Here is a 22,488-nt window from a genome sequence, read left to right as displayed (position 1 = left end):
GCGCCGGGCCGGGCGCGCAGGAGTGCCAGGCCGGGCCTGAGGAGCGCCAGGTCACCCGGCCCGGGGGAGCTTCAGGCCGCCGAGCGCGGAGCTTGGGGCCGCAGCTGGGCCATTCGCAAGAGCTGAGGGAAACATGGAGCGGGAAACTCGCTTTCATTTCGGCCATTCAAAGCCTCCTGTCGGCCTTGGAGCGAGCGCGGCACCCGCGGACGCCGGGCGGGCGACTCGCGCGGCTCCTGGAAGCGGCCCCGGGCGTTGGGGAGCTTACAGGGGAGCCACCGCTCCTCGCCCACCGGAGCACGCGGCGCCGAGCCGTGACTGCAGCCCGGCCGGGCCGGGAGCGAGGCCCGCTCGCGGCCTCGTCCCTTCGCTCGCCTCCTCGGCGAAGCCGCCGCGCTTTGTCCTCTGCACCGGGCCGCAGCAGCTTCGCTGCTCTATGTTGCAATAGGAACTAGGGGGAAAAAAACAACCAAACAAACAAAAAAAATAACCTGTTCCTGGAGTCCGGCCTGGGGCTGTCAGGCGTGAGAGTCGTCGCTGCCCGGCTCTTGCTCGTGCCGCGCGAGGCTGGTTTCCCTGCCTGTGGCTGCTGCGCCGATGCCCCTTCCCTTTCCCCTCTCTCCTTCCCGCACTGGGAGGTGAAAACCAGAAGGCCTTCAGGCGTGACGCTGCCTTGCGACCTTTCCTCTGCCTCCCGGGCCCGTGGCAGCAGCTGCAAAAAGGTTTATTTCCCCCTTTCTGCTCCGAAGAGCGACTGGGGCCTGGGCTCCCAGCCCGCTTCCTCCCGAGGGGCGGCGCTGGCCCCGCAGCCCTCCGGCCGCGCTCCCCCTTCCTTCCTCTCCCCCTTGGCCGGGCCGCAACGCCGTGCCCTGGGGCACTCCTACAGGTTTTCCCAGGGCACAAGTGGTGGTAACGTGTAGGGAAAGCCAAAAAGTGGACGTTTTCACCATCCAAGGAGGGATCCAGGACGAGGGTGCTGCGATGCTCTTGGACTTAGCCCCGGATGGGAGGGAATAAGTAGCTATTTACAATGAATTATGCTCAAGGCATAAAACTAGCTTTCCCGTGTTTAGCTTCTTCGCAGGTGTTGAGTTTCCACAGTCACGTGCTAAGTAATCAGAAGTAGCAATATGCCTGTATTCCTCCCTGGGCTTGGCTGCTCCTCCCTCGAGAGCTTGTCCAAGGGGAAGCGTTGGCTTATCAGTTGTTTGTCTGTCTGTCTGTCCTGCGTTTGAGATGCCGGTCCAGTGGAGGTGCCGCTGCAGGTAGGCGGCATCGCCAAGGCGCTGCCTGCGTGGGGCCGCTCTTTATCGTGTCTTGCCTTTCCAGGTATGAATGCCGCCGTCCGTGCTGTGACCCGCATGGGAATATACGTGGGAGCCAAGGTTTTCCTGATCTATGAGGTTCGATCATCCGTTGTTCTATTTTGGGAGCCTCTCAAAAGCTGAGGCTCCTTCTTGGGAGGAGGCACAAGTGGTGTGTGGTGCTCTGCAACCCGTCCCTGTGTGCCCAAGTAGGGCAATACTTGGGGCCGGGGAACCCGGGCAGGCCTGGGGAGCCCCTGAAGAGCAGCACCTCCTACCTCTGCCTCCGCTTTTTTTATTGCAGGGTTACGAGGGGCTGGTGGAAGGAGGAGAGAATATCAAGCAAGCAAACTGGCTGAGCGTCTCCAACATCATCCAGCTGGTAAGGCTCGGCGGCTGTTGCTTTGCCTGCTGCCTGCATGTGTAAACTCTTCTTAGTCTCTCCGTTGTTGCCTGTGCAGCATGTCTCCATCTCTGCTTTTGCTTGCATGGTGTTTTCCTTCTCCTGGTGCTTCAAAACCAGTCTTTTTACCCGTTCTCCGTTGCTTAATTTATGACCCTCCTAGTGACTCTCCCTTTGCAGACATCCTCGCCTGCAGTCTTGCATCCGTCATCAGCTCTTCCGCAGGCCTCTGCGAGCTGGGATGTCTCGGTGACCTTGGTCTCGGCCACGGGGCCGGAGCATGCTGGTGGGGCAAGCTGTGCTTGCGGCCCCGTGGGCTGGGGCGGGCTGTAGCGTGAGGATGTCGGCTGCTGTCTTGCGCCGGCAACCGGTAGAGATACGTGTGCGAGGAGCGCGGCAGAGAGGGCAGCCGCGCAGCAGTCCTCACTGCAGCGCTTGCGCCATCTAACAGCGCTAGCAGCGCTGCGTCTCCAGCGTGGAGGGCGTCTGGGCGCGGGGGCCTCCTGGCCTGTGCTTGAAACGCGGTCAGGAGCTCGCTGCATCGCAGCTTAGGGCCAGCCAGGGCTGGAAGCGCTGCTTTTTCTCAGTCCGTGTTTTTGTAGCTAGCGAGCTTACGGGGATCTGCCAGAGGGCTGCGTCTTGTCAGAAAGGATGCACCTTTCTGAGCCCGCAGGGAAGAGGGTGCGTGGTGGCCCTTCGTCAGGGACCCAGCACCAGCTGGTGCTTCTGAGAGGAGACACCCAAATAGAACGACGGATAAGCAAACCTCATAGATCAGGAAAACCCAAGAGGAGCGGGTGAGCTCCGCTTGGGAGCCGTTTACGATGCAGCTGCCTCCACGAGCCTCGGCGGGCTCCGGCGAGGCAGGTACGTCCGACCCGCTGATGGCCATGAGAAAAAAAAAAAGCCGGAGTCAGGCAGTCTCCTGCCAACACAGGACCTGGAGCCGCTTTCCTGGCTGGGACGTGACCCAGAACAAAGTCTGAACAAATGGTTCCCTGGGGACGTGGCGGGGCCGGGCTGCCAGAACGATCGAACGCGCTTTTCTGCAGGGGTGGATGTTGCGTCAGCCGGCGTTGAGCGCGGAGGGGATGGAGGGGACGTCTGGCGCAGCAGAGCTGGAGGCAGGCTCCAGCCCGCTTGGTCGTCCCCGCAGGGAAGCGACCGCGGTCGGCAACGCGTCCGAGCCGCTTCGCCGGGAGCAGGGCAGGGTGCCGCGGCGTGCGGGGCAGGTGGCACCGCGGGCAGCTGCGGGTTCCTCCTCTCTGCCCCACGTTGGCTGCTCGAGCTGATTGAGTCGCGTTTCCTGTCTCTCCTGGTCTGCAGGGCGGCACGATCATCGGCAGTGCCCGCTGCAAGGCTTTCACCACGCGCGAAGGCCGCCTCCGGGCCGCCTACAACCTCGTGCAACACGGCATCACCAACCTGTGCGTCATCGGGGGAGACGGCAGCCTGACGGGAGCCAACATCTTCCGGACGGAGTGGGGTGGCCTGCTGGAGGAGCTGGTTAAAGACGGTGCGTGCAGCGTGGGGCCGGTGCCGGACTGGTAACCCACGCCGGGTACAGCCGGAGGGGGTAGGACCCCCACGCAGCCAACTGTTTCGGCATGGTGTGGCTGGGAAGTCAACGGGCTCCCTGTATGCTCAGAGGGCACCAAGCCGCGAGGGAGCGTTTGTGGACCTGCATAGCGTAAGGCAGGGTTCCCCCACCGTGACTGAGACCAAGCTTTGCTTTGGCTGGAGATTTTACCTCCAAGGGTAACTTGTCTGCGTAGGGAAACAGCAAAAAATGGCAAATTTCCACTTCTCTTGGGAGTTTCTTTCAGTAAACATCCCTCTCCCTCCCCCCATATTAAATTAAAATAGATTTATTTAGTTTTTAATCAGCCCCCTGTTTACAGCTACTGGCTGCCACTCTGCCTTTTTGATGTGCTCGAAATCCCACATGCTTAGGTGATCTTTTAGTCTGAGGTCTGAATTGCTGAAGTCTCTGTCGCATCCAAGAAACGGGCCTGGGAGGCAGGAAGTGCAGCTGCGTGCTTGATCCGAAGGGGAAGCTGTTCCTCAGGGCTTGACGGCGCAGTTGGCTTGTTGACATCTTCAAAGGGTTCGACTTCTCAAAGGAAATTAGAGAGCAATTAGAAATGGTTCAACAGCAGTCAGAAGGTCAAGTGAAGAGCTGGGCTTTGTTATTAGGCAAAGAATAGAAAGCGTAGTCAAAAATACCCATCTTGTGGTCTGTAAATCCAGAGAAGACTTTCCTCTCTGGTACTGTGCACGGTCCTGGCTGCCAGCGGAGAGCCGGGGCTGTGCTAGGACGGAGCTGCAAAGGCAGAGAGCGATCTGGAACGGCCTGAGGAAGGAGGGGGAGACTCTGGCAGCGAGGTCTGTGAAGGCAGGGCCGCTGCGGCAATGAGCAGGGAGCGAAGACCTACGAACCGAGAGGTGTTTAGCACGGTCCGTGGGCAGCGAGTTTGAAGCGTGCAAAGGAAGGACTGGATGCGCTGTCAGGGCTGCTGCGCATGTGTTGGAAGGGAGGAACGGTGGACTTGGTTTTAGAAATCCTTTGGTGGCCAGTCCGTGCCGTGGTCCTGCTGCAGCCTCCAGGCCTGGGCAGGAAACGGACTCACTGTGCTGGCTCGTGTGCTGTCACCGCTTGTCCCATCGCAGCTCTGTCGCTGGAGCACCCAGTTTTCCCTTGCCTGAGCACCGCCTTGCCCTGACGGAGACTCTCGCAGGGCAAGACTTGCCCCTCCTAGAAAGCGCCTGCCGTGTCACCCCCAGGGCAGATCAGCGAGGACGTGGCGAAGGAGTACTGTCACCTGAACATCGTCGGCCTGGTGGGCTCCATCGACAATGACTTCTGTGGCACTGACATGACCATCGGCACTGACTCGGCGCTGCACCGCATCATGGAGGTGATAGACGCGATCACCACCACGGCCCAGAGGTGAGCGAGCCCTCACTGCCAGCCAGGCGTGCCCTGTCTGTGGGAGCTTGTGGAGAGAGCGCTGATGCCCCTTCTCTCCCCTTGGTCTCTCTGCAGCCATCAGAGGACGTTCGTGCTGGAAGTGATGGGCAGGCACTGTGGGTAAGAGCTCTGGGAGATGGAGAAGATCTTCGGCAAGTGTTGGTTGGGCTGGGGCAGAGGAGGGGAGAGGCTGGGAGGGTGCCCAGCATCTCCGCTCTGCTGCACAGCCCCGTGTCATGTCCTGGCCCAGGCATGACGCTGAGGATCGCCCATGTTACCCTCCCCACCAGGATGCTGTCAGTCACCGGGTGCCAGCCGGCGCGATGCTAACGCCATCTGCCCCTCCAGGTACCTGGCCCTGGTGTCTGGCCTGGCCTCGGGGGCCGACTGGCTCTTCATCCCTGAATCGCCCCCGGAAGACGGCTGGGAGGACCTCATGTGCGAGAGGCTCGGGGAGGTGAGGTGGAGGCTCCTCTCCCTGCCGAGAGGGTCCTTTGTACTGTGCAGGCTTTCGGTGCCTGCTTTTGCTTCTGGACCAGAGGGCTCCTGCTAGATCCAGGCTGGAATAACTCAACGTTTTGCACTAAGTCCTGCCTGCTGCAGGGCTGGATCCCCAGGGAGTCTACGAGCCCCCTCTCTGATCGAGCCAGCGCACAACAGAGCAGCGCTTGTCCGCTGCGAAGTTTCGGGAGCTTGTGTGGGAGCTATTGTCTCCATGAAACGGAGCGCTCAGCTGAACGCAAATTGGGCTGTCGCATGCCAGTGGGCAGCCTGGAAAAGTCTGGTGTTGGAGGCCGGTTCACAAAGGCCGGGCGGTCCCCAGTTACCAGAGCTTGCCTGGAGGCAGAGGCTGGCGTCCCGGTGCTCAACGGGCACCCACCATGGGATGCCCAGGGCCGGACGCGTCCCTGTGCAGCTGAGGCCTCGCCTGCAGGGTGGAGGGATGGTGGCTTTGGGGAGCTCTCACGTGGCCATGGCTTCCCCGCAGCCGAGCTCCTAGAAGCTTGGGTGGGTTTGTGGTGCCAGCGAGGGAAGGAGGTTCAGCCCGAGGCACGGACGTGCTCAGACGCGAGTGATCTTGGTTAAGCCGAGCTGTCTGGTTTTCTTCCCTTGTATCAGACGCGCAGCAGAGGGTCACGGCTCAACATCATCATCATTGCAGAGGGTGCCATAGACCGGAACGGCAAGCCCATTTCCTCCAACTACGTGAAGGACGTAAGCACCAACTTGAGTGCCCTCTCCCTTTTGCCATGGCCAGCAGCTGTTGCCGCCTCATCTTCCTGTCCTGATGGCCTCTTTCCTCTGCTGTGCAGCTAGTGGTCCAGCGCCTGGGCTTCGACACGCGGGTTACTGTCCTCGGCCACGTGCAGCGTGGAGGGACACCATCAGCCTTTGACCGTGTCCTGGTAGGTCTTGTTGGGGGAGCAAGGGGACCGTGCTCCTTGGTGTGAGCATGGTGGCGAGTCCCAGGACTGTAAGAGGGAGGGGGGTCAGGCCTGAACATGAGCTGAGAGTGTCATGGGCCTTGGACACCCTGTTCCTGGCTTCCCTCTGCCAGCTGTGAAGGACTTGTCAGCTCAGATGATGCTGACGTGCTCCCTGCAGCTTCTGCTGTGCCAAGCAGAACGATGCACCCGTTCCTCTAATCCACCACTACCTTCACTGCTCTTCGTTGCTCCAGCAACGCTCTGGCCATAAATCAGACTAATGGAGCTGTGCAAGCAGCCGCATGACTTCCAAGCACGTGTGCACTGAGCCGGGGAAGGTCTCACGTCAGCAGGTCTGACTGCTGAGGAGCTTTCCCCAGGCGCGTCTCCTGCTGGCAAGCATGAGCACCAGGAGAGCGTCAGGGCGGTGGGTTGGCAGTGGCATCATGGGCCTGCGGGTCCCCTTTGCAGAGCAGCAAGATGGGGATGGAAGCAGTGATGGCGCTCCTGGAGGCCACACCGGACACTCCTGCCTGCGTGGTGAGCCTGTCGGGGAACCAGTCGGTGCGGCTGCCTCTCATGGAGTGTGTCCAGGTGGTGAGTACACATGAGGCTGCGGTGGGCATGGTGTCCACAGGCGCAGCTTGGTCTCCCCAGCGTTCAAGAGAGTTGGGCATGTGACAGCAATTAGCTAGGTGAGGAGAGATTCCCATGTCCATCTGGGAAGATGTACATGGAGCCAGGATGTCCCTCTGCAGTTACCTGGCCCGTGCACTTGTGTAGTGTCATTGGTTTTGCCATCCTGCCCTGATTCCTTCTTTGGAATGGCAGTGGCACCTGTAGCTGGGGGTTGGTGGTAGTGGGTTGTCCCAGTCCCCTCACGGTAAGCGTGTGCGTTATGTTGCTGTGTGTCTCTCCACAGACGAAGGACGTTCAGAAGGCCATGGACGAGAAGAGGTTTGAGGAGGCCATCCAACTCCGTGGAAGGTGAGGAAAGGAGTTGCCGGGCTTTACGGAGCACTGAAATTCCCTGGTTGGATCAGACTGCCCTGCCGCATGCTGCCTCTGCTGAGGTGCAGGCACTTTCTGGGGGAGGTTTTGCTCCAGCGCCAATGTCCTCAGTTTTGAACGTAGTGTTCAAATATGCTTCCAAAGGGAGAAAACAAGGATCTTCACGCAGACCCTGACTGGACCATAAGGTTTTCAGGGTAGCTAGCCTTGGCACAGTCAGGAGGAGAGGAGGGTATAGGGAGTCGGCCAGATGGAGCACCTTCGAGCTCTGTGCTCTTTGCTGGTGCCCAGTCACACAGGTGAAGCGATCCAAGTCCCCTGTCCTCACCAAGAGGTTTCTACCATTCCTGCCCGATGTGGGCTGCTCAGCTGTCCCCTTGCTCTGGGGTACATGGGGAAGGCACTGGGAGCGTGGAGCTGCACCTGGGGCTTGGGAGAGCCCAGTCGGGGGTCCAGCCCTTAGCGCAGAGAGGCCAGGGCAGCCCTAGATGGGAAATATTGCTGTAACTAGCTCCTCCAGACTGGAGGTCATCCTCTGCTGTGGAGCTCTCCAGGCTTTCCATGTCCCCAGGCGGCCACTGTCCCTGGACCCAGATGGGCCTTGGAGGCGCATACAGGGCTGCAAAGCAGCACAGCTCCCTCCATCCTGAGAGCGAAGTGTTTCCTTTGCAGGAGCTTTGAAAACAACTGGAACATTTACAAGCTGTTGGCACACCAGAAACCAGCTCAGGAGAAGGTGAGTGGGGGGGAAGGAGACGCTGAGAGCCGTGGGCTGTCTCCCTGCTTTGTGGCTTCTGCCATCACGGAAGCAAACGTGCACGCAACGTAGACCTGGTCAAGGGCGCGAGTGCACCTGCGCTCTGCGGAGCTCCAAGCCCCTCCGTGTGCAGGGTGTGCGTGCAGCCTTGGCCTTGCTCACGTAGCCCCGGGGCATGATGAGGGCTGATGAAAATGCTGCAGAGGTCTTTGGGATCATCCTGATCCCTTCTGGCTTTGGAAATGAGGAGCACCGAGACAACAGATCCTGGCAGTCTATCACTGGAACCCCTTCCAGTGGGAGTCAGCCCCAGCTCGGTGTCCGGCGTGTAGTGTCTGAGCCCTCAGTCCTGACATGCCCTTCTCCCCTGTCCTGTCCCCACAGAGCCCCTTCAGCCTGGCCATCCTGAACGTGGGTGCCCCTGCCGCGGGCATGAACGCTGCCGTCAGGTCTGCCGTGCGGATCGGGATCTGCCAGGGGCACACCGTGTACGTGGTGAACGACGGCTTCGAGGGCTTATCCAAAGGGCAGGTAAACGTGCTTCACTGGGGGTGGTCGAACACCTTGTGAATCCAACTTGGATGGATTCTTGGATGTGGCTAGGCTTCTGATGTGGGTGCAGATCTCTGCACCTTTCCGCTTAGGTCTATAGGGAGGTTTTGTTGGAGCAAGGGCTGTGCATGTTGGGTGCCTGCATACAAACAGCTGGGGTCACCCAGACCGTGATCAGAGTCGGTGGGTGAACATGTGAGTGGGTGCCTTGGGTATCCTGGTGGCATGGGTGGGCCCAGAGAGGGAAGGCTGGGCTGTCACCCACCTGGGGGACCTGCTCCTTGCAGATCCATGAGGTGGGCTGGCACGACGTGGCAGGCTGGCTGGGACGTGGCGGGTCCATGCTGGGCACCAAGCGGTAAGTGCACCTAGCGTTAGCCTCAGCAGGCGACGGGGCACATCTGTGGGCACCCATCGTGCCTGCGCTCTGCATGGTTCGCAGAGGGATCCGCACCCTGGCTGAGCGGAGGGAGGGGATCTGTGGGGAGCAAGCCTGTTTGCGGGGACCGGCTGTGCTGACCCTTCTGTCTCTTCCCCTCTGCAGAACCCTGCCCAAGACGTGCATGGAAAAGATTGTGGAGAACGTGCGGAAATTTAACATCCAGGCCCTCCTGGTCATTGGGGGGTTTGAGGTGCGAGCAAAACCGTCAACCCTTTTTTTGGTGGAGTGTGCGAGTCGGGGGGGAGCTGGGAATTCTCCCAGCCCAAGCCCTTTCCTAGCAGCAGAGCCTTTCCCTGGCTGCTTCCCCAGCCGATTTGCAGGCCTGCGTACCAGTGTACGGCCCACCTGATGCTTGCGGTATCCTCCCAATTAAAATCCTGTCCTAATTAAAATCCTGGTCAGTGTTCATTCCCTAATTAAACGGTCACTGGTAACTGTCAGTAGCAGGAACATGGACGCCTCCTCTCAGCTCAGACAAGCTTCCTTAAAAAATGTCAAGGTCCTTGGTGTGCAGCACGGCTCTGCTGGGGCCTCCTGGGCTTTTTTTTTCTTTGGGTGCAGTGCAGGGTCTGCTTGGGGCGGTCTGCCAACTTCCTTGCGTTGGTGGGAGACATGACCAGGCCACGAGACATAGATCTGGAGGCAGGTCCCTGGCACTGGTGCTCCAGGGCCAACGAATTTCCAACCCTCCTCTTCTTGCAGGCCTACGAAGGGGTGCTGCAGCTTGTCGAAGCGCGCGGGCAGTACGAGGAGCTCTGCATCATCATGTGCGTGATCCCAGCCACCATCAGCAACAACGTGCCCGGGACCGACTTCAGCCTGGGCTCGGACACCGCCGTCAACGCCGCCATGGAGGTGAAGCGAGCAGGGGGCGGCCTTTGGGGTGGGAGGTGGGCCATGGCGCCATCGTGCTCTGCAGGAAGCAGAGTCCCGTCGCCGCAGCGGCTCCCGAGAGCGCGCAGGGCGGTGTGTCTGCAAACCCATGGACGCAGCTCTGGGAGACTGCCATCAGCCAGTGCTGGTCCAGGAGGTACCTAGAGCATCCTGTCAGCCCTGTCACCTGGGCAGAGGTGGTCACAGATACCTGAGCGGGGAAGTGGTGAGACCCCTGAGATCCTGGACAATCAGAGAGATCTTCCTTCTTCCAGCCCTGGCACTGCCAAGCCAGTGCAGGAGAAGAAGCATGGATGGGTGAAAATGCAGACTTATACCCACGTCCCATGCCAGCCCTGTCCCAGCTAATGGGCATGCAGGGTATCGCATGGCCTGGCAGGCGTTGCCCCTCAACCTGCCTCATCTGCGGATGCAGGCAACTCTGGGGAGGAAGCTGGAGAGGAGAATCTCCTAGTGGCCATTCCAGTCTGGGCAGGTAGCAACAAAAATGGGGTCTCTGCATGTTTTACACCTGTGATCCAGACCCCTCTCTTCCCAGCCTCTGCACTAACTTTCCTCCTTTTCCTGGTGCAGAGCTGTGACCGTATCAAGCAGTCAGCGTCGGGCACAAAGCGCCGCGTGTTCATCGTGGAGACGATGGGCGGCTACTGCGGGTACCTGTCGACCGTGACCGGCATCGCGGTGGGTGCAGACGCTGCCTACGTGTACGAGGACCCTTTCACCATTCATGACCTGAAGGTGAGCAGGGGAACGTGGGTCGGGCCGCAATGGTGCTGTACAACCCCAGCGTTGCCGACCTGTATTTTGGGTTTGCAGGAAGAAGCGCTTGGGAACAGAGTAGGATTTGGAGGAGTGTGTGTCAGTGTGGGGAGATCTTTAAGGCACCTCAGGGCAATGTCTGTGACACCGGGTGGGGATGTTAGTGGCTCTCTAGTCTGAAGTACAGGAAACGGTAGGATCAGAGGCACCTCTGAAGAGCTATCTCATCTCGCTAGGTTGACTGCAGAGGGGACGAGGCGCTGTTAAGATCACAGCCGGGGGTTTGTTTTGCAGGCCAACGTCGAACACTTGACTGACAAAATGAAGACGGATATCCAGAGGGGCCTGGTGCTGCGGTGAGTCCGTCCTCTGTGCCACATTCTGTACTGCCAAAGGCTGCGAGACAGTCCTGGGAACCAACCTGGGAACAAGCCCCATACCGGAGAGCAAGCCCAGAGCTGAGCTGGGCAAACCTCCGCTTTTGGGAAGGCGGAGAGGTGGGTGGCTGACTTTCTCCCACCGCCCAATGGCCGCATGCAGCCGGAGATGGGCCCCAGATGTGGGAGAGTTTGGTGCACCGGGTGCACAGCCTGCTCCCTGGATATGCAGCATTGGTACCAAAGGAGGTTTCCACTCTGGATTCCTGTCTGCACCCCAGCCCCAGGCACTCCGCTCAGGAGATGGGGACTATCTGGTCTGGGCCTCCGAGGAGCCCCTGAGCTCAGAATGTAACAGGTCAGCCCTGCCCAAAACCGGTTAGAAAGCTGCGTGAGGAGTTGTAGGCGTGTATAGGGCAGCATGGAGGGACACCTCTAAGGACATCGAATTAAGGGGCAACCACCCACCACCACCTCCCCTCTGCTTCCCCAGCAACGAGAAGTGCCACGAACACTACACCACCGAGTTCCTCTACAACCTCTACTCCTCCGAGGGCAAGGGCATCTTCGACTGCAGGATTAACGTCCTTGGCCACCTCCAGCAGGTACGGGTGGCTGCAATGGGGGGCAGGACCTAGGGAGAGGGACCACCGGTGGGGCTGTTTCCGCTTTGCCCCAGCAGATGCCCTGAGGCAAGCAGCATTTAGTGCTGCTGCTGTCGGCTGGGCCAGTGCCGAAGGCACTGAGCGATTCTGCATGCGGGCTTGATGCCAGCGTTTCTCTGCAACCAGGGAGGGGCCCCAACACCCTTTGACCGTAACTATGGCACCAAGCTGGGAGTGAAGGCCGTGCTGTGGATGTCAGAGAAGCTGCAGGAAGTCTACCGCAAGGGTGAGTAAACGGCCGAACTGTGGCACGCGTCCGGCCTGGGCCAATGTTCCTGTGCCAGAGCCAGGAGGAACTCCTGGGCAGTTTGTGCCAAGCCAGGCTGGTGTTTTGCCAACCTGTGAGGCTACGAGATGCCTTGCGCTGCCTGCCCTAGCCCTGTCTTCAGGCAAGCGGTGAGCAGAAGGCACGTCTCCCTGCTACGCGCATCTACCCAGCGGGTCTCCAAGCGCATTCCTGCCTGCCTGCCAGCTGCTGCCACATCTCCTGTGCACTGGGACAGGGGGAGAATAGCCCACCAAGATCAGCAAATGGGCAGGAGAATTGGCCTGTGGGGTGTTTTTATCTCCCAGGACACATCTACTAGCCATGAAGGAGAGAGGTCTTGCCCCTTCCTCGCTCACAGCACACGCCAGCCCCCGCTGGCAAGAGTGGGCTTCCCCTGCGGTCGCCTTAGCGGCTCATGGCAGTGCTGGTGGAGCCGGGCAGCCCATGCTGCTGTGCTCTGCGCTAGTCAGGTTGGCTCCTAACCACTCTGGCACGCAGTAATGGCTGGCTGTGTCCCCACAGGGCGTGTGTTTGCCAACTCAGCCGACTCTGCCTGCGTGATCGGGCTCAGGAAGAAGGTGGTGGCCTTCAGCCCTGTGACAGAGCTCAAGAAAGTCACTGATTTTGAGTAAGTTCCTGTTCTGATGCCCCTTCTCTTCCTACGGTTCACCAGTCTCCAGGATGGTGAGTCCAGAGGGATCTTTCTGGATCAGGGTAATGCTTGCTGGAAAGGTCTGTCCACTCCTGGCTGTCCTGCGGGCTGTTTGAGAGCTCTGTCCCTCTCTTGCAGACACAGGCTGCCCCAGGAGCAGTGGTGGCTGAACCTGCGGCTCATGCTGAAGATGCTCGCCAACTACCAGATCAGCTTGACGGAGTACATCTCCGGGAAGATGGAGCACGTCACCCGGCGCACGCTCAGCATCGAGAAGGGCTTCTAGTCCTGCCAGCCAGAGCTGTAGCTCCCTGCTCTCTCTCCCTCCCATCTAAAACCTCCAGAGTGCCGCATGGCCCGGGACCACGTGCTTGCTTGGAGCACCACACCAGTGAGTGGGCTGCAGACCTGTGGGATATCTCAGCCATCCCCAAGCATGCGCCCCCTTCCCCAGGTGCTGCTCATGGGGCACAGGGACCCATGTTTTCAAGAGCCAGTACTTTCACTCCAAACTCTTTAAAGCAGGCAGAGCCTGGCCCTGGTTCCTAAAACAGCACAATCATGCCTGAAAACGCTGGCCCAGGGTCTGGTCCCTGAGCAGCTGGGGGAAGAAATAATATTCCTAGAGCCCAGCTGCACAGCCAAGACCCTTAACCTTCCCTTTTTAGTTTATTCTTACTATTTAATGATCAAGGATCCAGATTCCTTACTTAGCAGCTTGACCGTATGAGCCAGTTGCTGCTTTTAGTTCCCTGCCCTCCGAACTGGGAGGGGGGCTGAGAAGGAGAGCTGAGGAAGACACTGTACTGTTCCAGAGCAAGTAGGGGCAGAGCCTGGGGGCTCACTGCTGCCACTTGGGCCCCCAGTAAAGCTCCTTCCGTTTCTCACGGCCTTGCTGTGCGTGTCGTCTGCACGTTGCCCGCTGGCTCCATCCCAGGTGTTTGCCTAGTGGGATGTCTCGAGGGCCTAGCACAGAGCAGTGGTTCTGGCAAGCCCCGCTCCCCAACCACCTTGCATGACGCTTAGCTCCGACCGCTGCCGCGTGGCATTTGGTGCTGGTGCTTTTCCAGCCCCAGAGCCGTGCCCCTTTATGCCAGGTACTCTTGCCACAAGCAGGGCCGTGCCCATCATGTCGCCGTTGCTCTGTGAATCCCATGTCTTGTATTGTTCATGGCGCTGCTTGTGTCTTCTAGAGATAAAATCTGCTGGAGCCAAATTATGTTTCTGGAAACTGGTCATTGCGTGCTGAGTGCCAATAAGGGAGGAGAGGGCCTGTGTCTCCCAGGGGGAGTGCAAATGTATCGTGGTCCTGTTCTGCTGCTGCTGCCAAGTGAACCCAAGTAGTTCCTGTCCCACAGCCTCAGGCCTGTGCAGGGCCATGTCATTGCCAGGACCAGGAGAAAACATTAGGATGAGCAGACAGTCCCGTACTGGGCTGGGACAGTTAGCGCAGGCTCGGCAGGAGTGCTGATTTCTGGGAAGCGGTTGTGGGAAAGCAGGAGCTGTCCATAGTGAGAAAATCCAGGAGGCATTAAGACATGCTTGCTGAAGCATGGGGCTTTCTTTGGACTTGGATTAATGCAGAGCCAGGAGCTTTCCTAGGAGCATTGCTCTGTCTCCAAGACCCTCTCTGCTCTGCTCGGGTCTGGAGAGCAGGACCGCCAGGGGCCTCTCCGATGCCTGAGTTCACAGTGTGCCTTGGCTGGCAACCAGCGGGTGCAAAGCCAGCATCCCTCTGTGGGGAGACTTTGCAACCCTGGACAGAAATCATTTCTCCCAATGTTTTGTTTCCCACCTTCAAAGAAAGTTCAAAATTGATTTATCAACATGACATGTTTGTTTATAACAGAATTTCTCAGGGTGGCTGCCAAGCACTTCAGCCTCCACTTGTAGCGTTCAGGCCTGGCTCTGAGCTCAGATGCTTTGGCCGATGTCAGACATCTGAGCATAGCAGATTTCCCAGGGCTTCCACGCCAGCCTCTCCTCCTGGGGCCTGCAGCTGATGGCCTCTGGTCTGTGGGACGTCGTCAGCACAAGGACATGTCACAACCCTTTGGTTTGAACATGCTGTTATTCCCCCCACACACACACACACTCCACATGGAGGCTCCCCCTGTGGCGAGTCCCCCTTGGTTGCAGGAGCAGCGGTGTGGCCAAGAGCACTGCCACATTACTTGTTTTGAGCTTTGGACAAAGGTTATAATCCTTCACAGCTTCTCTCCAGTGCATACCTGCTTTGGAGAGCCCAGGCAGCAGCACCACACAGCTCCTCACCAGTGCTGGTGCAGGGACTGTGGGAAAGTGGTAGGTAGGAAGCGGGCACGTTCACCCTCCGGATCGCTGATTTGTGGCGCTGTGCCAGTGCCTGACGCTGCTGAGCGACTCCATGGCCAGACTACCTCTGAGCTGCTGCGCCCCCATCCTGCTCTTCAGCATCAGCGGGGCCTTCATCAAGCCACCGAAACGCAGGCTGCAGTCAGCGTCAGCTCCTGCACAGCGCTTGGGCCACGTGCCACCTCCCAGTGATCGCTGCGCAGTGGTGGTCCCGTGCATCCGACTCACCATGCTGGAAAGAGAGCTTTCCACCTGGGCCTGCCAAAAGTCCCTTTAACAGAGGTTGTGCTGGATCAGCTTCCACGGGCAGCTGGCTGCTGACGAGAAATAGTACTGGGAAACGGTCGTCTTCACTGCTCAATCACTCAGCCGAGGCAGGTCAGGACACAGGCAAACCCCGCTGCAAAGCTACGTTGTCATGCCACGCGCCCAGGTGGAGCCAGCAGGCCCCCCCAGCATGCTCAGCTCCTCTCCTGCACTCCTGCTTTCTGTAGCCTTGCTCTTTCAGCAGCAGCAGCAGCAGCCAGGGCCCTGGACGGGCTGGGAAAGCACAGCAGCAAGTCACCATGCTCCAGCACCCAGCTTCTGCTCGGGCAGGGAGGGATGCAGGTCCCCCAGAGGCCATGCCATCCCTGATTTGTGGTGGGAATGGGAGAAGTCTCCAAGCACCCCCAACCAACTGCACAGCTGGAGGCATTTGAGGTCAGGGACACTCTGGCCCTAACTCCAAGCTCCCCAAAACAGCCTGGTGTGCCGGATTCCTGGCGGTAGGTCAGTAGGTGCAGTCCCTCGCCTCTGCATCCCGTTCAAACCCAGGAGCGCACGGAGCGTGAACACAGCTACCCTGAGCCCCTACAGGACGAAGCAAGGTCCCCCGTGCCCAGGCCTGCCTGCATATGCCACAGCCCTGGCTTCGCGCTCTCTAGCACAAGTAACAACACAAAAGCATCAGCCCAGCAGCTGGACCAGACCTTTGCACCCTCCTCTCTGGACCTTGAGGGCACAAATAGACCTTAACTGCCCTGGCTAGGCTCACCTGGGGCCCTCAGCCACACCTCTGCCCAGGGGCCCTGGGTCTTCTGTACCCACCTGAGATGCACTGTAAGCCCCTGCCTGCAGCTGTTTTATCACGCTTGGCTCCCAGCTCCCTGTCTTTCAGGGAGCAGCTACCCTCACTCCTCCCTGACACCACCTAGTGCAAAAAGCTGGGCCTGTCTGTGAGCAAAGCCAACCCAGCTCACGCCAGCCAAACACACAAGCACTGGTCGGCCATCTCCCTCGCGTGCTGGCAGAGCCCTGGAGCTGCCAAAGTACATCAAACAGCAGGACCTGCAAAATTTATTATCTAGCGGCTTCAGCCCCCCCCCTCACCCCCCACTCCCTCAAAAGGAGGCTGTGCAGGGGAACTGGGGAGAACTTCTCTCTAGCAGGAAACAAGCGCTGGCAGCGATGAGTTGTCTCCTGCAGAGAATTGCTCCTGTTAACCAGTCTCCCATGCTCCTGTTCTAGCAGCGCTGCCAAACCAGAGCCATGAGCATCTGACAGCAAAAGGCAGGCTGCTAGGTCTCCAGAGTAAAAAGGGATGAGCCAAAGGGCCAAGCCTACTCCTTGGGCTGTTTGGAGAGCAAGTGGGAGGCTGCAGGGTCATCCCTGCAGCAGGAGGAAGGAGCAGTCAAGATCAGCAAGGGCAGATTGCCTGGCAGCAAGAGCACCAGCACCAGCCAACTATGACAAGCACGGCACGTAGGCGAAGAACGCTGCTTGGGGACAGCTAGGCTGAAGCGGAGCAACAGCCCAATTTCTCAAGCTGAGGGTGCAGAGGAACTGTGCCAGATCAGCCTCAGGCCTCAGCAGCTGCCAAATGAGCCACCAAGCTTCCTTGATGCAGACAAGCCCCAGACTATGCTTACTTTGTTCACATCCCTCCCAAGGAAGCTGGAGTCTCAGGGCCATGGAGGTGTCTAACCATGGACAGATATTGCAGCTCCTGCATTCCTCCCGTGCGGAAAGGCATGACTTTTGCCACCTCCCAGGCTATCCTGACAGCCTGCCAGAAGATATGCCCTCATCACAAGGGCAAGATGCAAACAAGGTGATGAAATCTCTCTGGCCTTGGCTGCGAAGGGAAGTCCAGTATATCATAAATCACACTATTTAAGTGCAATTAGTTTTTGAATTCTGCATTAAAACCAAGTGGCAAGGCACAAATTCTGCCCCCTCCTGACAAAACCAGCTAAGCAGGCTTGCACACACAGGGCTGTCAAAATCTGGGAAGTGTTCTTGCCCATCAACACTATCAAGCATGCAGAGGTTTGCATGCCTGCACCACCGTAAAGGAGTAGAGCCACAAAGGCCACGCTTGCCTGCACAGCTTGTGCTCTGGGGGCTGCAGCTGGGTGGCACCGCGGGCCCATGGTCTTACCTCACAGGTCCCAGAGGCCGTCGCGCTAGCCTGTGGCAAGCTTTGTACCCCGACGAAAGAAAATGCGTCGAGCTCTGCTCAAAAATATCTTTTGTTTCCTCTATTTGGGCGGCCTTGCATCAGCAGAAGGTTCTCAAATAGCAAAGTTAGTGTCTTTGAAAAGCAGCTCAGCACCGGAGAGCTGCAATAGCTTTTCTAGTCATAAAACAGCAGCACGCTAAGGAATGCCATTGACAGGGTCCAGCGAAGCAGAAGAGAGCAAAGGCTAACAACCCTCCTCCCACTTTACAGGGGCTAACAATGCAAGCTGAGAACCACGCTTCATGGAGTAATGCCACAGTCGCAGTTCTCATCACATTTGTTGACTCCAGCCATAGCTTACACATCCTAGAGAGAAAATTATTTTTATTTAGCACGTTACAATGTTTTAGTTAGCAGCTAACAATTCCGTATAAATTCAGCTTCTTCAGATGAAGAGAAATCCCACCCTTGGTACCTGTGCAAACTGGCCAGTAACACTTGTCTTGTTTTCTCAACTGCAAAACGCACATGTGGTTTTTTATTCCGGACTTCAGCTGCTCTAAACCCTGCAGGGCATGTGAGGGATAAAGCAGACCTGAGCATTGAGCACATGGGAGAGAGAAACTTCTGTTTCAGCTAGGTTGCAGCAAGCTTTTCTTTAGGCCACTTCACCACCGACTCAGATGCTGCATATGCTAACCAAAAGCAGTTAAAAGTTTAAGATAAACTAAGAATTTGACACTGAGCTTCACAAACTGCCCCAAAGACAGTTCTTAGTAATTATCTGAGGCAGTGTCCTTTCTGACAAGTTTTATAAAAACAAGTCTTTGTGGTAGGAGCTGCCTTCAAAGCCTGCTGTGCACAAAGAGAGGCTAGTACCATGTCAGGCCCAGCTTAAGCTCAACGGAGAACAAGCAGTGACCTTTCGAGACATCAGCAGGCTTTGCCATCCCCCTTTGGTAGCACAGCAGCAGGCACTAGCACCTCTCACTGTACTAGTTTTCGCATGCTGATTCCTCCACAGCTCTGACCAAATGACCCCAGCCACACGAGATACCAACGTAACGGAGCCTGCTATGCAAGCAGGAAAGCTCCGGTGAGTCAGATCAGGTGCTGCCACTGTGATATGTACAGCCAAGGGCAATGTCAGGAACTAAAGGCGCAACTGCTTTCGCAGTGTCCTGTCACAGCCTGCCCGCAGGGAAAGCACAGCAGGACACATTGAGGTATTGGCTGTAGCCTGAAATGTGTTGGCAGAATGGTGCTGCTGGTCCAGGGCTGGTTCCTCAGCCTGCAAAGCGCTCTGAGGAGCTTTGTAATGAGTACCATTACTCCTCCTGCAGTTCCTTCTTCCGAAAGGCCTGAAGCCTCCTCCCGGCTGTTTGCTGGATGATCTCCAGCCCCTCTGAATCCAATTCCTTCATGAGAAGCAAGATGGCATTCAGGACGTTATTCTGTCGGAACAAGACAGAGATTGCTTTATACAAGCATGCTAATGCTAGCCCTGAGAAGAACAGGATACTCAGTTTTTAAAGAACTGCTCCTTCTAGGAGCTCCTAAAACCTCAGCAGTGGTCTGGAACAGACACCTGCACCTACAGCAACAGATCCAACCAGGCCCTTGGGACTGATTCAGGGCAGAGTCTGCATCTGAGGAGTCTAACTGGAATGCAGGACAAACTTGTCTGTCCAGTTCTGCACAGATCCCCCCTGGGAGGGAGAGGGGGCCTCTGGCCACCCTTTGAACTGACTTCTGCAAGAAAAAGCATATTTGGCTGAGCAGTCACCCTCTCTCTCCTCTGTTGTCTATGTGTAGCATGGGAAAGGACAGGGACTCTGATCTGAAGAAGATTAATAGCTGGTAGAATCACAAAAGTGCTAGTTGGAAGAGATCCCTGGAGGTTCCCAGCCCAACGTCCCACCAAAGCAGGACTACTGCCAACACCAGACCATGGCTTTGTCAAGCCAAGACTTAAAAAATTCCAAAGACAGAGATTCCACAGCCTCTCTACATAACTACACTCCCAGTGAACAGCTTTTCCCTAATGCCCAACCTGAACCTCCCAGGCTGCAATCTGTGACCATTTCCCCTTGTTATATGTTCTCTTTCCCTCAAGGCCAGAGCCTGCAGTAGTACTTAAGATACTGCAAAGGAATACACTCAAGTAAGCTTGAAACATGAATGAATGAGAGATTGCAGGTGACTAGTATAAGAATGAAGCAGAACACGGTCTAGGTCTCACTCTGGCCTTCCAAAACTCGTTGAAGTGATGGCTCTGAGCCCAGCATACAACAGCTCCCAGCTGGACTCAGCTTAACACTTGACAGGCTCAGCTCAGGCTACACCACACAGGTGTCAGAGGAGCCGCCTAAACTCAGCAGCCTCTAGGCCAACAGCATTTCAGCCACTGCCCAGCCACCTTAGCACAACCCCAGTGTAAGGGACATGCACATGCTCCTGTGCAACCAGATCAAGAGCACAAACCCCATCAGGCTTTCTCCCCATTGGGAGGAAAAATATTACACCATGTCTTAAAGATGAAAAGCAACTTGGTCCTTAAGGACACTCACCCTCTTCTTTCTGCTGCAGTCTGTTTCTCGTGGTGAAAAGGAGGAAAATTTATCCCTGGGAACAGGCTTCATACCGAGTTGCTCTCGAATTTTGCTAAAGGGAGGAAGAGCAAGCATTATATGACCAGAAGTGAGCACCTGTGTTCATCCACCAAGACAATCCTTTACAACCACAAGTAATCATGCAAGAGGTATCTAGTTGAAGGGTTCATAGTGCACCTACCTCACACAACCCCACTGCCTACAGAAAACAACACCTCAAGCAAACCTCCCCTACGCAGTAAAAGCCTCACAGCAATAAAATGTAAATGAGCACAACACCATAAGGAGTCTGCTCCAGCCCTACTGGGGATGACAGACTCCCATGCCCAACGCTAGCCAGGACTGCAGACGGACCATGTAACACTGCACTGGAACAACACATACCACAGCACTAATGTGTGCCAAAGCATGTAGCAGAAGAGCTAAGCAAGAATGGACCAGAGCTCACAGCTCAGTGAAGATCCCTCTCTGTCCACACATGCAGCTGACACGCTTGAGAGCAAGTACCCACCTATGGAAGAGCCAGTTTTGCAGACAGAGAACCAGACCCACAAGTACTACTAAACCAGCACAGCTCCACCACGGTAACTGGAACAACAGGAATTTGCACCAGTTGCAGGTCTGGCTCACATAATACTGGGGCTGACTGGCAGGGTCCTTTCATGCTACATGAGTTCAGCCCTGAAATCCTAACAGCTCATGAGCAAGCCCTCACTTTGTCTCCTCCAGACTGAAGTTCAGCAGTTCACTCTCAGTCTCTGCTGTGGATTCAGCAGCACTGGATTCACTGGACTCAGGGCAGCCATTCTCCACGTTCTTCCTGGCTGGTGGGGCTGTTATCTCTTCACCATCAACCAGAGCCTGGGACAGTTCTTCCTCTGTCACAGCTGCAAAAGTCAAAACAAAAGCCTACAGGCACCTGCCACAATGCAGGAACTATAGTAGCTCAGGAAGACAGCATATGTAACCAGGAATGTAGCACTGCTGCAGAGCTATACCACCAGTTCTGTCCAACTATTGTACTTTGTACTGGCCTTCTGCTTTCATTCTCCTCCTGCAGTAAAACCCACGCAGGAGAGCACTAACAGCTGTCACCCATCTTGCAAAACTGAGAGAGACACCAAGGAGAGATGCAAAGACACCCTACCATTTCTTGTCTCAGGTTTTACAGGCTCCAAAGCCAGCAAATTCCTGCTACCAGGTAGAAAAGCTGTCCTATTTTTGTGAAAGCAGATCCAGTTACAGAATCTTTGTTTTGCCAAAGCAAAGGAGAGAGCTCTAAAAAACATTAATTAGCAGCACAGTTTCAGCTATAATGAGTCTCTCTAGCGTCAACCCTGGCGTCACATATGTCAAAGGACATAATCCTAATAAGAGGAACCACAGATGGCGGCTTTCTAGTTCACCCAGACAAGACCCTGCACCAGGTTTAGGGCTGTTGAGGCCCCCATTTATCTGCAAACACCCACCTTGATTATCAAGCTTCTGTAGGTGGGGTAGGTTACGCAGCACGGTCATTCTGTAACGGTGGGGGTCCGGCCCACAACAGGGATTTTCCGAAAGCCACAGGACCCTCAGCCGGGGCAGGTTTTTGAGGTAGAAGAGCTCACTTAGGCTTGCAATGTTGTTCTTCCTCAGATAGAGTTCACTCAGATTCTGGCACTGGTTCAGTGGCTCAAGATCCGAGATGCTATTCACACTGAACAGAGATCACCAGATCAGAGACCAGGGAGCCCATCCCTCCCTCGCTGCACCATCCAGATGGGAGCAGGACCCTTGTACGGCAGCAGCTCTTCAGCCCCCTTTCCTACATCAGCTTAATATAGGAGCCTCATGCTGGCACGGCACAGCAGGGGAGGGTGCTGCGGGGCCTACATTGCCCAGAACACACTGGTAACATTCCATCTTCTCAAGCAGAGAAAAGAATTATAAAAGCAGGCTCACCTCTCTGCTGAACACGAGAAACAGCCTTTGCTTCCCCCAACCATCCATCACACTTATACCCTTTTCTGTAGCAGTTCCTCAGACGTACTGAAGCAGAACCCATGTAAGATTACCAAGCTACAAAGCTTAAATTCAAGGACAGCAGAAGCTCTGTGTGATCCCCAGAACACATGGAAAATGAATGTGTTGGGGGAAGCTTATGGAAATTAAAAGCCTTGCAAGATCTAAGAAGAGTCTCAACAACCATTCTGCTAACTGGCCCCATATCAAGGTCGACAAAATCCCATCTAAACCATGGAATATACCTTAGCCAGCAAAAATCCAAAGAGGTTTGACCACATCTAGAAATACCAACTCTTTCCCAACCACAAGCTGAGTAACAAAAGGAAAGGTGCAGAGCAGCTAGCAGAAAAATGAGATTTTCCTGCATCTCTGCCGCTTATGAACTCAGGCAAGAAGAGCCAGGCAGCTCAGCACACATTCACAGAAAGGCAGTAAGGAACCAAGTGCCAAGGCACAGCCCCAGCAGACATGCAATGGTCCCTGCCCTCGCCATGCCCAGGCGTCTGCTCTTTACCTGAACGTGATCACCTCGATGTTCGGCAAATCTCGGCATATCGATATCTAGGCAGGAAAAGACAGAAACAATAAGCTGCAATCTCAGGCGGGGGGG

The 22,488-nt window shown here is 56.6% G+C and overlaps 2 protein-coding genes across 2 annotated transcripts in view; one reads left to right on the top strand and one right to left on the bottom strand.

Annotated features, from left to right (window-relative positions):
* Positions 1-1,304: 1,304 nt before the first annotated feature.
* Positions 1,305-13,698, top strand: PFKL (phosphofructokinase, liver type). Its single transcript, XM_085303877.1, has 21 exons — positions 1,305-1,403; positions 1,609-1,686; positions 3,034-3,223; positions 4,492-4,657; positions 4,754-4,798; positions 5,027-5,135; positions 5,798-5,893; positions 5,992-6,084; positions 6,577-6,702; positions 7,028-7,092; positions 7,789-7,852; positions 8,258-8,404; positions 8,713-8,783; positions 8,970-9,057; positions 9,570-9,722; positions 10,335-10,499; positions 10,815-10,876; positions 11,391-11,502; positions 11,689-11,788; positions 12,353-12,458; positions 12,621-13,698. Exons 1-21 carry the CDS (start codon positions 1,332-1,334, stop codon positions 12,766-12,768), a joined length of 2,256 nt encoding a protein of 751 aa, XP_085160003.1. The 5' UTR covers positions 1,305-1,331; the 3' UTR covers positions 12,769-13,698.
* Positions 13,699-17,626: 3,928 nt separating this feature from the next.
* CFAP410 (cilia and flagella associated protein 410) overlaps positions 17,627-22,488 on the bottom strand; it is a 5,713-nt gene continuing 851 nt past the window's right edge. Inside the window, exons 2-6 of the mRNA XM_085303927.1 lie at positions 22,393-22,439; positions 21,341-21,570; positions 20,587-20,758; positions 19,830-19,923; positions 17,627-18,713 (exon numbers count right to left, since the gene is read on the bottom strand). Coding sequence (XP_085160053.1) covers positions 18,588-18,713; positions 19,830-19,923; positions 20,587-20,758; positions 21,341-21,570; positions 22,393-22,439 — 669 coding nt within the window. The 3' untranslated portion in view covers positions 17,627-18,587. The remainder of the gene's footprint in view (positions 18,714-19,829; positions 19,924-20,586; positions 20,759-21,340; positions 21,571-22,392; positions 22,440-22,488) is intronic.

The sequence above is a fragment of the Rhea americana genome, unplaced genomic scaffold (genome assembly GCF_003343005.1).
Source record: "Rhea americana isolate MKP2758 unplaced genomic scaffold, rheAme1 scaffold_200, whole genome shotgun sequence".
Lineage (NCBI taxonomy): Eukaryota > Metazoa > Chordata > Aves > Rheiformes > Rheidae > Rhea > Rhea americana.
This window is presented reverse-complemented; position numbering and strand designations above follow the sequence as displayed.

Coding starts and splice junctions, on each gene's coding strand:
- PFKL (XM_085303877.1), top strand. CDS start 1,332: ATGAATGCCGCCGTCCGTGCTGTGACCCGCATGGGAATATACGTGGGA. Junction 1,687..3,033: donor TCTCCAACATCATCCAGCTG/GTAAGGCTCGGC, acceptor CCTGGTCTGCAG/GGCGGCACGATCATCGGCAG. Junction 11,503..11,688: donor TCCTTGGCCACCTCCAGCAG/GTACGGGTGGCT, acceptor CTCTGCAACCAG/GGAGGGGCCCCAACACCCTT.